The sequence below is a fragment of the Piliocolobus tephrosceles genome, chromosome 14 (genome assembly GCF_002776525.5).
Source record: "Piliocolobus tephrosceles isolate RC106 chromosome 14, ASM277652v3, whole genome shotgun sequence".
Classification (NCBI taxonomy): domain Eukaryota; kingdom Metazoa; phylum Chordata; class Mammalia; order Primates; family Cercopithecidae; genus Piliocolobus; species Piliocolobus tephrosceles.
The window spans coordinates 24,978,667-24,994,522 of NC_045447.1; the positions used below are offsets into that span (position 1 = coordinate 24,978,667).

At 54.2% G+C, this 15,856-nt stretch overlaps 1 protein-coding gene across 1 annotated transcript; it reads left to right on the top strand.

The window, feature by feature from the left end:
• Positions 1-2,165: 2,165 nt before the first annotated feature.
• Positions 2,166-9,617, top strand: KIF12 (kinesin family member 12). The gene is made up of 16 exons (XM_023223782.1): positions 2,166-2,287; positions 3,078-3,153; positions 3,527-3,661; positions 3,835-3,970; positions 4,801-4,892; positions 5,071-5,227; positions 5,946-6,064; positions 6,145-6,249; positions 6,814-6,916; positions 6,998-7,088; positions 7,295-7,381; positions 7,771-7,861; positions 7,935-8,039; positions 8,623-8,723; positions 8,815-8,933; positions 9,259-9,617. The coding sequence occupies exons 3-16, from the start codon at positions 3,566-3,568 to the stop codon at positions 9,396-9,398; spliced, it is 1,542 nt and encodes a 513-aa protein (XP_023079550.1). The 5' UTR covers positions 2,166-2,287; positions 3,078-3,153; positions 3,527-3,565; the 3' UTR covers positions 9,399-9,617.
• Positions 9,618-15,856: the final 6,239 nt, after the last annotated feature.

Here is a 15,856-nt window from a genome sequence, read left to right on the forward strand (position 1 = left end):
AAAAAAAAAAAAAAAAATCCCTTCAGGGTGGCTCATCTCAGTCCAGCCTGAAGAGGGACAACAATCTGACTAAACCAATGCACACTAAGATGCTAGTGACTGATAGTCTTTAACACTTTCAAGGACTTTTAAAGGAGCACCTTGTTCATTTACTGGGTTTACTCCTGACAAAAGCAACTTGCCATAGCAAGCAGCATCAGGATGTACAGCTCATAGTTCTGGGTTTAAACTCTCAGTTCTGCCATTTGTTGCTTTCTCCTTAGATAACCTACCCTGCCTTTCACTGTTTTGTTCAGTTTTTTTTTTTTCCTCTGAAAAACAGGGATAGTAATTTTTGTCTTATCCACCTCAAGGACTCAAAAACATAGATTAAGGAACTTCAAAGTTGAAAGGGAACTTAGAGATCATCTAGGAATTTTTATTTTTGTTTTTAGGTAATTCTTTGCAACTTTCACTTTCAATAACACTGTCTCATTGAAATCTCAGAACAACCATGTCAAATAGGAGAGAAGTCATTAATCCCTTTTTACAGGAAGGAAACAAGTTAAGAGAGGCCAAGACTCTGGCAAGTTAGTGTCAGAGCTGGGAGCAGTGGTTCTTTGTTCTACAGAACTTTCCCTGTGGTCCTTGCTATAGGGTCCTAAACCAAAAGGTCAACTGACTCTTTCTTATACATCTCCATTGCCTGGGGAGCTCACTGCCATCCAAGACAGCCCATTCTCCAGTAGGGTGGCTTTGATAGCTGGCTGTCATTTGTGTTGGTGTAGAATGTGTTACATTGAGAAAAAGTGATTTTTAGGGCTTTCACCCTAATGTGTGTTTGGGGGCCAGACAGTTTGCAGAAATATTCAGAGAACATACAAAGACAGCCAGAATGACAATAATAATAATAATAACAATGCCAATCTGATGGTGTCACATCCCTGTTTGTAATCCTTTAATGGCTTTCTGGTTCCCTGAAGAGTGAGTCCAGACTCCTTGATGTGCCTGCCATAAGCTAGGTCCAGCCTCAAACTACTTCCCATGCCACACTCATCTCCCCCACCCCACCCTGGCCATTCTGACTCCTGTTTGTTTTGCCTGGAAAACCTTCACCTCCTCCCCACCCCTACTGCTCCTACAGGCCTCTGTACTCCCCCTAAAGGCCCTACACACTGCTGGGTTGTACTTATCCATCTCCCCAGCCACACTGTGAGCTGGGAAGGGTCAGGGGCTGCATGGGGTTCCTCTGCCCTGGTGCCCAGCATGGAGACTGGCACAGAATAAGTGATTGCCCCATCCCTGCACATTCAGACATCTCTGCTGTTCTCATAAGCCAGACCAGGAGAGGGTTAAACAATCATGCTGGCCTTGGATTAACTTTGGCATTAGAGAGGCAGGTGCCCCAGTGTTTTACCAGATGCTTGGAAACCTGTTCTCAGGTCAGCTCAGAGACTCAATCCAGCCAGGTCATCCCTAGAGCTGACTGAGACCTGTGCCATTCCTTGGGCCCTGAGCTGCCTGCTGGGGGTGGGTGTGGGGTGTGTGGAAAGGGTGGGTAGAGCTTGGTCCTGTGCAGGCTAGCTCTGTGGCCTTGGTTGAGTCCTTCCTACCTGCTTAGGTTTCCCCATCTGGGCACAAAGGAGGCGGGTCTGAGTGGTCCCACGGGTCCCTCTTGTGAGGACTGGCCAAGAGCAAGGGAACCTCAGACTCCAGAACCCCCTAGCTAGGGGTCCCCTCGCTTGGGAGAGACTTTCTCCACCGCAGGGGTGAGGAAGGGTAAATCTTTAACGAGCTAGCCCTGGGCAGGCTGGAGCCTTTCCGGATGGATGGCTGCCTGGGATGGGGGATGGGGTGGGAATGCAAGATGTGTGTAGACAGTCCCAGTGTTGTGGAGAAGGGAGGGTATTGGGGGGAGTAAATAAAGGAGACGCGGGCGGAGCTAACTGCGTGTGCAGAGCAGGACATGGAGGAACGCGGGTCACCCGACGGGTAAGCAGATCTTCAGAGAGGTTCGAGGAGTCCTGAACAGCCACTAGGTGCAGGTATGATAACTCGCATTGCTGCCCACAGGGATCTCGCGCGAAGCCTGGAGCAAGGGCCAGAGGGGCCGGAAACGCCCATCCAGGTGGTGCTCAGGTGGGTATAAGTTGGCTAGGAGGCACCTGGGCGAGGCAGGGTTCGATGAAGACATCAGGATGTACCATCTGCCCTTCTGTCGGACCCCAGGGTACGTCCCATGAGCGCGGCCGAGCTGCGTCGAGGGCAGCAGAGCGTGCTGCACTGCTCAGGGACCCGGACTCTGCAGGTAAGGAACCCGTCTCTCTGTCTCCCCAACAAATCCCGGGGACGCCAGGTCCCTTCCCCCAGGCAACTTTGCCCTAAGCCCTACCCTCTCCCGGAGTGTTCCTCTCCCAGGTGCCCCACACTCCCCACAGTGCGCCTCCCTTCCAGGATGCCCAGCCCTCCGCCATGGTGCGCCGCGCCAACCCCTCCGAGTGCCCCGCCCCTTCTGAGGGCCCGCGCACCCAAGGTGCCCGCCCTCACCCAGAATGCCCCACCCCTCCAGGGTGTCCCACCCTCCCCAGAATGCCCCGCCCCTACTGAGTGTCCCCACTACCCCCAGTGCAGGGTGCCCGCCCACCGAGTGCCTCATTGAGAGTCCTACCCTCCTCCAGGGTGCCCCGCCCCTCTAGAGTGCCCCGCCCCTCCAGCGTGCCCCGCCCTCCTCCAGGGTGCCCCGCCCCTCCAGGGTGCCCCGCCCTCCTCCAGGGTGCCCCGCTCCTCCAGAGTGCCCCGCCCCTCCAGGGTGCCCCGCCCTCCTCCAGATGTCTCCGCTCCTCCGCCCCACCCGCGCCAGGTGAGCCCTCCAGGCGGGGGTCCCGAAGTGGCCTTCCGTTTCGGTGCGGTGCTAGACGCGGCGCGCACGCAGGAGGACGTGTTCCGGGCGTGCGGCGTGCGGCGCCTGGGGGAGCTGGCGCTGCGCGGGTGAGTGAAACTTCGCCTCCGTCCGCGCCGGGCCTGGCGGGGCCCCGACGCACCCCCTGCCCCCACCCCGGGTAGCCGCCGGAGTCCAGCTACACCCTTGCCGCCCGCAGCTTCTCCTGCACTGTCTTCACCTTTGGCCAGACGGGCTCCGGGAAGACCTACACCCTGACTGGACCCCCTCCCCAGGTGGGCGAGCGCCGGCGGAGCCCTCACGGGGCGGGGCTGGGTGGGCTGGAAACCCTGGGGAGTCGCAGGCGACGCAGACTCCCAGAGGAAAGGGACTGGGACGACGCAGCCTGACCCATTTGTTTGCAGACGAGGACGCTGAGGACCAAAGAGAAGGGACTTGCCCAATTTGGAGCATTTGGGCTTCAACTTTGGCCCCTTCCTAGCTCTCAGTTTTCTCATCTGTAAAATGGAAGTGACAGTACAGACTATGAGTTAAATGAGCCATTGCTTGGGAACTTGGCACGTTTCCCGGCGCACGGTATCATACATGCGCTACAGAGGGTAGTCATTACTGTGGAGATGACGATGGCTCAGCTGGTTTTGCCCCCAGGGGGAGGGAGTGCCCGTACCCCCTAGCCTGGCTGGCATCATGCAGAGGACCTTCGCCTGGCTGTTAGACCGCGTGCAGCACCTGGGTGCCCCTGTCACCCTTCGCGCCTCTTATCTGGAGATCTACAATGAGCAGGTAAGGGAATGCGAGGAATAGAAAGACAGCCCATGAGGAAACGGAGCGCTTCTTTCTAGGGAGCCTGGATCAAAGGACAGAAGGGGCGATTGGGGACTCTGTTGTCAGTAAGATCTGGGGGTGGGTGGACTCGGAAAGATCCCCTTTCCTCACCCTCCTCTCTCCCCTCCCAGGTTCGGGACTTGCTGAGCCTGGGGTCTCCCCGGCCTCTCCCTGTTCGATGGAACAAGACTCAGGGCTTCTACGTGGAGCAGCTGCGGGTGGTGGAATTTAGGAGTCTGGAGGCCCTGATGGAACTTTTGCAAACGGGTGCGTGCTGACCGCGGGCAGTTTTGCGGGTAGGGGTGCCCATTCCTCAATTGTTCACTGAGTGTGGACTTGGGACCCAGACTGCAGCTGCAGCTTCAGAAATGACTCCTGGGCGAGGTGGGGAAGGACCAGTAAACTACAATTCAAAGACATGGCCCAAGGGTACCCCCTGCATCCACTGCCAACAAGGCCTGCTAATTCTGCCTTCCAAACTCCTTTCAAGCTCTCTCTTTAGCCCAGGGCCTTGGCCTCAGCCAGGCCTCGTTCTTGTTCCCTGGTGGTCTCTGCACCTCAAGGCCCTCCCCTGCCAATCCATTCTCCTCTATGCTGCAAACCCCATCTCTCTTTGCCTCCAGACCCTCCACCCTTCCAGGGCCCCGAGGATCAAGGTCATACCTCTTAGCTTAGCCTAAAGGCCGTTCCCTTTCAGCCTCATTCTTTTTTTTAAATCAAGTATTTATTGGACACCCCTCCTTTGGCAGGCACTGGAGATACTGACTGTAGATTCTGGCCCCAGCACTTTGCCACACCTCTCAGCTGATCTCGCTGCCTCAGTTTCTCCCCCTTCTTTCACGAAGCCTTGGGAAAGATGTTTATAAAATGCAAATCTGACTGTCTATCTTCTGCTCAGTTTTCTCTATCCTCCATTCACCCATCTCTGCTACAGCAGGACCCAACATCCCATCGTTCCCTGAACAACACCCACTCTGTTGCCTCCCTGCCTTTGCATGAGGCTTGCTCCTCCACCAGGATTCCTTTGCTCCTTTTTCTTCATTGGTGATGACCTGTTCTTCCTACCAGGTCCAGCTCCTGAGCTTTTTCCCTTCCAGGTCTCAGCCGTCGAAGGAGCTCAGCACACACCCTGAACCAGGCCTCCAGCCGAAGCCATGCCCTACTCACCCTTTACATCAGCCATCAAACTGTGAGTGCCCCAGCCTGGGAAGGTGCTTGCCCAGGGCCACCCAGCAAAAGTCTGTATCTGGACATACAAACTAACTTGGATGTGCATGGGGGTAATAGTGGAAACCCTTGGCCCCATAACCTTGTGGCTTTGGTGGGGACAGTCCCTCCCAAGTCGCCATGAAGCTCTGACCCCTCAGGCCCAGCAGATGCCTCCTGTGGACCCCGGGACACCCCCTGTTGGTGGGAAGCTGTGCTTTGTGGACCTGGCAGGCAGCGAGAAGGTAGCAGCCACGGGATCCCGTGGGGAGCTGATGCTTGAGGCCAACAGCATAAACCGAAGCCTGCTGGCCCTGGGTGAGACCTGGGGGCCACCAGTGTGATTTCCTGTCTCTCCTCTGCACCTGGCTCGCAGCTGTCCACAATGGGCGATACCAAAGGAGTTGTAGTGCATAGAAGAAGGTTAAAGAGCTGCGATCCAGGAACCAGAGTTCTCATTCTGGCCCCAGCTCTGCTGTTGACTTCTCCCTTCGTAAAACACTGCTTATGAATCTATAAACTCTAACGGTGTATAAAGTTACATGCTAATTTGGGAAATAGAACCACTCAACTGCAGAAGATGAGCCCTCAGAGACATCTGGCATGTTCCTTGTGCAGTTGGGAAGACTGAGGCCCAGTAAAGGGAAGGGACTTGACCTTTCTCCCCATCCCCACCCCAGGATATCGAACCTGGAGATCCTCAGGGACTGGGCCCTCAGGATTCCTCTATGGCATGCATGCGAGATGCCCACGAAACTCCTTTGTGTTCAATCCATTTGTTAGAAGTTTCCTGCTGAGTGCCTGAGTACCAGCCCCTTTGCTGGGCACTGAGGGTCAGGGTATACAGAGCCTTCTGTGCCCTCGAAGAGTCCCATTCTGGCGGTGGGGACCAATCTGACTGAGTCATGAGATCGTGTGGAAAGATGGGTTTTTAGGGCAACACAGGCCTGAGTGGAGAGCTCAGCTCTGCAGTCTCCCAGCCTGATGGCCCTGGGCAAGCAATGTAACCTTCCCGACTCTTGGTGTCTCTCCCCAGGTCACTGCATCTCCCTGCTGCTGGACCCACAGCGGAAGCAGAGCCACATCCCTTTCCGGGACAGCAAGCTCACCAAGTTGCTGGCAGACTCACTGGGAGGGCGTGGGGTCACCCTCATGGTACTTAAGCGGGCAGGGAGGGTTGGGTCTTGAGGAGGGGGCCCCCAGAGAGGAGCACTCAGTGGGAGTGCACTCCCCAGGTGGCCTGCGTGTCCCCCTCAGCCCAGTGCCTTCCTGAGACTCTCAGCACCCTGCGATATGCAAGCCGAGCTCAGCGGGTCACCACCCGGCCGCAGGCCCCTAAGGTGAGTATAGGCAGGCACAGGCTGAGGGACAGGCGTGGAGATGCTGGGGCATCAGGCAGGAGTTGGAGCCTGAGTCCCTTGATTGAAGTCTTGGACTGGGTCAAAGCTGAGATTAGGGTTGGAATCCTGGAAATGGTGTCGTGGCTGTGTAGGGTGAGGTCAGGGTCCCAGCCAGGGTCACGCCAGGTTTAGGGCAGGTCTAGGGTTGGAGTTTGTGTTGGGATCTGATTCAGGGTCTAGCTCAGTTGGTATCATGGTTAAGTGGGAATTGATTTGGGGTCTAATAAGAGGTCTCGTCTGGAATCATCTGGCCCAAGGTTTGGACAGAACTGAGTTTGGGATTGGACTCAGAGCTGAGTCCAGCTCAGAGTGGGGCCCTCCAGGACAGTGCAGTTACGACAAGGTACCCCCTCCAGGCAGATGCAGCCTTGTGCCAAGATGCAAGGCTGACGAGTGAAGCATGGGCTGGATTTTAGGTCCCAGTTATTTCCCACACCTGGAAGTCCTTGTGCAGTGCAAAACTTATACAACCATAAAGGTGGCCCTGGGCCTCTTTCCCTACAGTCTGCTGTGGCAAAGCAGCCCCAGCGTTTGGAGACAGAGATGCTGCAGCTCCAGGAGGAGAACCGTCGCCTGCAGTTCCAGCTGGACCAAATGGACTGCAAGGGTATGAGCTCCCTGGAGGCAGAGTAGGATGGGGATAGGGTCTGGGGCTGCTGTGGATCCACCACCTCCTGCTTCCCTGCAGCGTCAGGGCTCAGTGGGGCCCGGGTGGCCTGGGCCCAGCGGAACCTGTACGGGATGCTACAGGAGTTCATGCTGGAGAATGAGAGGCTCAGGTAGGGCCCAGCCCACAGCCAGAGGGATGCTGCCCCCCACCCATCACTGTTAAGCTGCTTCTGCCAAGCTGCCCCCTCTCCCTGTCCCTGGCTCCCCTCTGTCCCCACCTGCTTCCTCAGCTGGTGCTATGCTGCAGTGAAGAGGAGCTGACTGATGCCCCCGCAAGCCCCATTCCTACTCCTTTCTGGCTTGTGCTCTCCCCTAGGAAAGAAAAGAGCCAGCTGCAGAATAGCCAAGACCTGGCCCGGAATGAGCAGCGCATCCTGGCCCAGCAGGTCCATGCACTAGAGAGGTAAGCAGAGCCACCAACTTGGAGCCAGGCCTCCGGACAGAGGGCAGCTGGGAAAAGGGATGGCTTAATGAAATGCTTGAGGCTGGCCTCTGGATTCAGACCAACTAGGTTCAGTTTCCAGCTCTGCCACCGACTAGCTGTGTCACCTGGGGCAAGTCATTTAACTTCTCACTGCCTGGGTTTCCTCTTCTGTAAAATGGGGGTTATCGTCATGCTTACTTTATAGGCTTGTTTTAAAGATCAGAGAGAATGAGTTAACATGTAAAACCTTGAGAACAGGGCCTGGTACCTGGTACGGGATCCAGGAGTATTAGCTGGGAAGGGGATTTGAAAGCCAGCTTGGTGGTAGGGTTGGAGGCTGCAGGCATAGACCCTACTGTTCTTTTTAGGCGCCTCCTTTCTGCCAGCTACCGTCACCAGCAGGGCCCTGGCCTGACCCCACCGTGTCCCTGTTTGATGGCCCCAGCTCCGCCTTGCCACGTGAGTCTCACTGCCCAGCCTGGAGGGGTGACAAGTAGGGACATCATGGAGCCTCTGACGCAGCCTTTTGCAGGCACTGCCACCCGTCTACTCCTGCCCCTGCTGCCACATCTGCCCACTGTGTCGAGTGCCCCTGGCCCACTGGGCCTGCCTGCCAAGGGAGCGCCACCTGCCCCAGGTAGGAAAGGCCAAGGTGGGAGTGAGGGAAGGCTGGGAGAACCGGAGACCTTGATCTAGGAGTCATCAGTCCAGAGCCCCAGGGATTATTCCAGGGCTCCATGCTAGATCATGGGGAGTGAATGGCTGGCTTAGGGCTCCCTCTGCCCGGGTTTAAAATAGCTGTTTACCCTCCCTCCTCCCTACCCTGCCCTCTTTTAGGAATTCATCCTGTCATTCACTTACTCAGTCACTCACATATTTACTCACTTGTGGATTTACTGAATTGTACATTCACTCACTCCTTCAGTAACTCCCCAAGCTCCTTGCTTTATACCAACCTCTCTTCTGGGCTCTGAGGATTCGGAAATAGACCAGACATGGTTCCTGCTCTCAGGAGGCTTCTAGTCTCAGGAGAGGATGGGAGAAGAACCACCTACTGCACACAGAAGAAGGCGACCAGGACCCCACCCCTTTATGCCATCCTGCCATTCTTGATACCTTGTGGGGTAGGCATAGTGGGGTTTCATGGCTAGCACCAGGTAAGTAGGACACAGAGAGGCAGGACTGAGGTCACCCAGAGTGGGCTCTGGTCTTTCCTACAGGTGTTGGACCCTGAGGCCTCAGGTGGCAGGCCCTCATCTGCCCGGCCCCCACCCTGGGCACCCCCATGCAGCCCTGGCTCTGCCAAGTGCCCAAGAGAAAGGTGGGTCCCTCCCTGGGACACTGAGGTCGGAGGGGTGTGGTCTGGGGAACTCAAAGGCTCACCTCCCATCTCCCAACTCACCCTGGCCCAGGAGTCACAGTGACTGGACTCAGACTCGAGTCCTGGCAGAGATGTTGATGGAGGAGGAAGTGGTACCTTCTGCACCTCCCATGCCCGTGAGGCCCCCAAAGACATCACCAGGGCTGAGAGGTGAAGAAGGGAGAGAGGGAAGGGCCCCTAATGTTCTCTGTGATCTTAGGGTACAACCCACCCTCTCCAGGCCTCATCTCTGAAATGGGGGGGTTGGTGAGAGGTGGCTTCTAAGATCTTTCTACTTCCAAACTTGGAATTCTCTTTTTAAGAGCACCTGCATGCCCAGATGTATGCTGGAGCCCATGGTGTATGGGGGTGGGGTGGGGGGAAGGGTGGAGGGCACCTAGCCCCTGAGGCTTCTCTAGAGGATGTTGGGACCCAGATGGACCTGGGTGAGGAGGGGCCCAGGAGAGGGCAGGCCCCAAGTCTCACTGCTCCTTAGGTGGGGCCAGGGTTCCAAACCTGGCCCAGAGACTGGAGGCCCTCAGAGACCAGATTGGCAGCTCCCTGCGACGTGGCCGCAGCCAGCCACCCTGCAGTGAGGGTGCACGGAGCCCAGGCCAAGTCCTCTCTCCCCGTTGAAGGCCAAATGGGAACCCAGGAGACTGCGGTGTGACCTCAGACTGGGCTCTGTGCTCTTGGGCCTCAGTCTCCCCATCTGCCGAATGGAGACAGCAGCTACTCCACCTGAAGCTGGGCTAGGGGCGGGGACTGGGGGTGCTATTTAGGGGAGCAAGGGGATTCAGGAGAAACCAGGCAGCAGGGGATGAAGTACATGAATAAAGAAAAGTATCAGCTCCAGGTCTGGTTGGTTCTGTCCTCTGGGGTTGTCAGTCACTTCCCCGCGGGGAGTTAGAGAGAGGAAGGGCTAGGACTCTGGGCACAGATGTGTGTCCCCTTCCAGTCTGGAATATCCCAAGCTCCCATCTCTTTTCATGTATTTTTTTTGAGACGGAGTCTAGCTTTGTCGCCAGGCTGGAGTGCAGTGACACGATCTCAGCTCACTGCAACCTCCGCCTCCCGGGTTCAAGTGATTCTCCTGCCTCAGCCTCTCTAGTAGCTGGGATTACAGACACGTGCCACCACGTCCAGCTAATTTTTGTGTTTTTTTGTTGTTGTTGTTAGAGACGGGGTTTCACTATGTTACCCAGGATGGTCTCGATCTCCTGACCTCGTGATCTGCCTGCCTCAGCCTCCTAAAGTACTGGCATTACAGGCGTGAGCCACCGTGCCCAGCCTCCTTTCATGTATTATACAAGTTTTGATTAAACAACTACTACATGCCATTGGGTAGGCGGGGGGCAATTGAATGGCAAGCATCTCCATGAAGGAGGCATGAGGGAAACTGATTTGGCCTGGAGCACAGGGAGATGGGTGGTCAAAGGGCTCACTCTGTGTCACCGTGGGTCCTGGTGCTGGTGGGGATCAGGAGGCCTGGCTTCTTGTGCCACAGATCTGCGCTGGGACTCTGGGCAAGCCCTGTTCCCTCTCTGGACCACTCTGATATTCAGTCAATTAAGTGGGGGACACAGCTTCCTTCCCATTGAGTTCTAGTGAGGGTCAAGGCTGTGAGCAATATCTGATTCATGGCATAAATGCCCTGTAAAATGCTGTATTAGTTTGTTCTCAGCACTGCTGTAAAGAACTACCTGAGGCTGGGTCATTTATGAAGAAATGCGATTTGACTCACAGCTCTGCGAGCTGTACAGGAAGTATGACTGGGAGGCCTCAGGAAACTTACCGTTGCAGAAGGGTGAAGGGGAAGCAAGCACATCTACCATGGTGGAGCAGGAGAGAGAGAGAGAATGAAGGGGGAGTTGCTACACACTTTCAAACAACCAGATCTCGTGAGGACTCACTGTCATAAGAACAGCAAGGGGAAAATCTGCCCCCATGATCCAATCACCTCCCACCAGGTCCCTCCCCCAATATTAGAGATTATAATTCAACATGAGATTTGGGTGGGGACACAGAGCCAAACCACATACAGTGGGTCTGTGGTTATGGAGAAGTCCAGGTATGACATGAGGAATTGTGGGGAAGAGAGAGAGGGCCCATTATAGAAAGAGCTATGAGGCTAACCTAACTCTCCCACTTACCATTAGGGAAACAGACCCACATGGTTTCTTCATTTGTTCATTCATTCATTCAACAAACAGCACTGATGGCTGGGTGCCTGTAATCCCAACACTTTGGGAGGCCAAGGTAGGAGGATGGCTTGAGCCCAGGAGTTTGGGACCAGGCTGGGCAACATAGTAAGACCCTATCTCTACAAAAAATAAAAATTAGCTGGGCATGGCGGCACACAACTATAGTCCCAGCTACTCAGGGGGCTGAGGCAGGAGATCACTTGAAAACAAGTGGCTGAGACTGCAGTGAGCCATGATCATACCACTGCACTCCAGCCTTGAAAAACAACAAAGCAAAACACCGCTGGCATCAACTGCAAATCAAGCCATAAGGTGACAAGACAAACAAGGACCAAGGTGGCTTTTCCAGGGAGCTCACAGTGTGGTGGGGGACAGACAGACATTTACCACCTCACATGGGCTGGGGAAAGCCCAAGGGACTGTGGAGGCACAAAGGAAGGTCACTTGATCAGTGACCATTGAGGGGGTCAGGGAAGGTTTCCCAAGGAGGCCATGACTAAGGCTTGGCGGGTAGACAGCATTTGGTTCAAGGGAAGGTGGAGGGGCTGTGGACACAAAGGTTACAGACCTCTGAGGTTCCAAAGGTGGTCAGGGCCAGGAAGTGCAGGGCCTTCCAGGCCACAACCAGAGTTTGGGCTTGTGCCAAGGGCAGAGGGGAGCCATGGAAGGGTCTTGAGGCATCACCAGCCTAAATTTGTATTTAGGTCACGCTGGCCACCTGTGGGAGGTAGCCTGACTGGAGACTGGGTACTATAAAGAGACCAACACAGAGGAGATGAGACACCTCAGCCAGTAGTAGCTGAGCTGGGCCTCAGGCTGGGCATCCCCTCAGACCCATGATCTGGACTTAGGCAAGGTCCGGGCAGGACGGCCTTAGCCACAGGCTTGGGGAGCCCTCTGAGACCAGAGGGCCAGCCAGGGAGCAGCTGGGGTTGCTGGAGGGAGGTCACAGCCACCACTTGGAACAGAACTCAGACTGGCCACTGTGCTCCTCAGACCTGGCCTGAGGAAATCAGGATCGCTTTACCCCACCACACTCCCCAGTGCAGGACCAAGCAAAGAAAGACTCAGTGCTCTCCCACCCATCATTCTGGAAACTAGCTTTGGGAATGTACCCCCCTTTTTCCCAGCGGAGTGGGGACCCAGAGATAAGAGCAAGGTGTCTCAAGGATACTTGAGTGTGCTGTGTGACTTGGGGCAGGCTGCTGGGCCTCTCTGGGTCTCCCCCACTGCAGGCCCTTGGCTCCTGAGTCTATGCAGGGCTGGTCCCTGAAGCTGGGATTGGGGGGGTCCATTTGGTTGGAGCCCCCGTGGCCAGGAATTGGTAGGCAACACTTGTGACTGGGCATTAGAGGTTTTCCACAGTGGTGGGATCCTGGAGGGCCAGAATCTGTGGAGGCAGAGCCCAGGGACAGAAGGTGACAGCCAGATACCACAGGCAGCCGGACCAGGCAGAGCAGGCTGTGGTTAAGCTCACAGATGGAACCACCCAAGCTCAAACACATGAGTGATCCTGGGCTAGTGACTCAACTGCTCTGAGCCCAAGTCACTTATCCCCAGAAGGAATACAATAACAGTACTTCCTTGTAAAACTGTCTTGTGAATGAAATTCCCTGACATGTGGAAAGAGTGGAGCATGTAGCTTTGCCAGTTGCAGACAGTTTCGCCAAAAGCAACCTTTAGTCAACATGGCAATTTGATGGAATTGATGATCAGGTTAAAAAAAAATTCATTCAATATATATTGAGAGAATTGTTTAGAACAGAGCCTGGCATGTGGCTAGTGCTAAATACATGCTAGTTGTCTTTGCTGTCATTATTACTCATGGATGCTTTCAGTGCAAACATTCTATAAGAACCTGCTTTCTGTGGGCTAGCACTGAATAAAGCATAGGACTTTTACCCTCATGAAACACAGACAACAAACAAGAAAGAGGGCAAAATACGTGGCATGTCAGATGGTGATAAATGCTATGGAGTCAAATAGAGCAGGAGAGTGGAGCTCTGTCAGGGCAGGGGTGCAGTCCTAAGCGGGGAGTTGCATTGGAGGTGATGTTTGTACAGAGACCTGAACAGGGAGGTTGAGCCTGATGAGTGCCCTAAAGCCTTTATTTTCTAATATTGGTAATTTCAATGCCACGTTAGCTTGGGTGGCTCTGCAGGTTTGTGCCCGGGCTCCTCCCCACTCCCCAGAACCCTTATCTCACTGCATTGTGGGCCTGCTTGCTGGGAGGTCCTCAGCCCCAGGCAGGGGAGGCCCTGGCACCAAGCGTGAGAGTGTGAGAGCTTTCCTTAATCGCCTTGGGAGGATGGAGGGGGACCACCCAGGGGGACCCTGGCCTTACTGGTTCATTCATGTTTGGACGATTCCTGCTGGAGCCAGCCACGATTTTCCAGTTTCCTGGTTCCAGTTCACACTCCAGCTCAGCAAAACCCACATCCTTTTCCAGAAAGAGACAGGACTCAAGAAGACTGGCCTTCACTACCCTTGTCTCATAAGTCATACATCCATCTCTCAGTCAGTGACATAGTTTGGCTGTGTCCCCACCCAAATCTCATCTTGAATTGTAGCTCCCATAATTCCTATGTATTGTGGGAGGAACCTGGTGGGAGGAAATTGAATCATGGGGCTAGGTTTTCCCGTGTTGTTCTTGTGATAGTGAATAAGTCTCACAAGATCTGATGGTTTTATAAAGGGCAGGTTCCCTGCACATGCTCTCTTGCCTGTCACCACATAAGACAGGACTTTGCTCCTCATTCACCTTCTGCCATGATTATGAGACCTCCCCAGTAATGTGGAACTATGAGTCCATTAAGCCTCTTTTTCTTTATAAATCACTCAGTCTTGGGTATGTCTTTATTAGCAGCATGAGAACAGACGAATACAGTCAGCATCCTCCCTCTAGAACTGCCATACTTCTAGGATCCCTAAACCCTGGGGGAATTCCACAGGATCCCAGTAATGTATCAAGACCCTTCCAATTCATTTGGTGCTTATCGAGAACTTGTGGACTCAGAAGGACACTTCTTGAGCCCTGCAAGCTACGGGCCTTCTGCAGATTGCGAGAAGTAGGGGGCAGTTCTCTGGACCCCGAAACATGGTAGTAGTTCTCAAGAACTGTCAAAAGAAGGTCTCCACTACTTCGGAACATTAGAACTGGGGGAAGCTCTTGGAAATCCTGAGACACTACAGGAATTTTCCAGGATTCCAAACCCCTAGAAGATCTTTCTGAAATTTTGAAACACTGTAGACAAGTTGGGAGGGATTCTCTGGAATCTTTGGCTGGGCGGGGATGTAGTGGGGAAGGGACATTCACCAGAGTTCTGAAGGCCATCCATGGGTTTCTAGAATGCTGGCTGCCCAGATCCTTGGTTGAATTTTCCAGATCCTTGGGGATCCCAGCTCTTAGCCCCTTTTCATTGCACAATGAGGAGCATGGCAGAAAGCATTGCAGTTGGATGGCACAAGCTTCTGGAAGAGCACTCCTGTGGACACTTGTACTTAAAAGGCTATGAGGTCTTGTCTGGGGGGCCAACTCCCAGATAGACCCCAAAACTTGGAGTCATTATGAGAGTTTGTGAAGACCCTCTTGCCAAGAACATCTTGCTGCTTCAACCACACAGCTTTCTCTCAGCATCCCAAATGGGCCTGCCTTCCCTCATTTGCTCCAAATTCATATTCATTTCCAACCCCTTCATGATAGGATTCAGCCCCTTCATGGCATATTCTTGTCCTCTTCAGTGTCCTTTTTCCATTTCTATCTTCTTGTTTAGCTTCCAGCGGCTCATCTTCCTTTATTTTAGGCAAACAAGCATGGCAGCGCAGGTTGGGCAAGTAGGGGCGGTCTTGTTTTGAACCACAGACTGGAAGCTACTGGAACTCGTATATGGGTTAGTGCTGGGGTTGGAGACCAGGACTGGAATCTGGAGACCTGGGTTCAAAGCCTGCCTTGGCACAGACCTCCTGTGTGTGTCAGACAAGTCCCTGGCTATCACTGGCATCTGCACGGGCTGGCAAAGAAGACCTTTGAGAGGACTTTTTTGAAAGTTGGGCAGACGTGTCTTTCTCAAGGAACTTCATCCAGTGTGTGGCTCCCCTGCTTATCACGCGTTTACTAAGCCCCCATTTGAAGGCCAGGCCGCCTCTGCTGGATACAAGTGACACCAACCTGACCCTGCGCCAGTGACCTCTTCTCAAGAAGCTTCCAACCAAGTGGGGGAAAGGACAAGCAAAGCGACAATCAGGAGGCAAAGGGATAAATAATAGCAATTAGCAAATTTATCTGGTGTCAGGCACTGCTCCCAGCGCTTGCTGTGTGTTAACTCGCTCATTTCTCACAACTCTGAGAAGTAGGTACTGTCAGTATTCTCATGTTGCAGTGAGGAAACCAAGGCAGGAAGGGGCTCAGAACTTGCCCAAGGTCACGCAGCCAGTAGGTGGCAGAAGCAGGATTTGAACCTGGCTGGCCTTAACCACCAAGCCAGGTGCCACCCAGTGGCACCACAGAGGAAGTACAGGTAGAGGATCAGCTTCTATCCAACTTAGGAACCCCTGAGGATAGTTGGGGTGCCTTCCTGGAGACATTGTTCTCCACCAAAGCCCGGCACAATCCAGCAAGGCCAGACCACGCAGAGGCACTTTGATGAAGCAGAGGAAGGGACTTTCTAAATCTCCTCTCTGGTGGTGGATCCTTCATCAACCCAACACCGAAGGGATTCTTTAAAAACCACCCAATGCCTGAGCTGGAATCTAGACAATTAGAAGTGCAGCCCTGCAGCCCAGCCTTTGTCCATGGGACAAGGCCCTGGGTGGAGGCAGGACATCTCCATGGTCTCCAGGCTACAGAACTTTGGGCAAACCCTCTCCCTTTCTCACCCTCTATCTGCCCAA

What these genes read in the sequence shown, in the direction of transcription:
- KIF12 (XM_023223782.1), top strand. Translation starts at nt 3,566, where the DNA reads ATGCAGAGGACCTTCGCCTGGCTGTTAGACCGCGTGCAGCACCTGGGT. An exon ending in TGGAGATCTACAATGAGCAG is followed by an intron (nt 3,662 to 3,834) that starts GTAAGGGAATGC and finishes CTCCCCTCCCAG; the next exon opens with GTTCGGGACTTGCTGAGCCT. An exon ending in CCCGGCCGCAGGCCCCTAAG is followed by an intron (nt 6,250 to 6,813) that starts GTGAGTATAGGC and finishes CTTTCCCTACAG; the next exon opens with TCTGCTGTGGCAAAGCAGCC.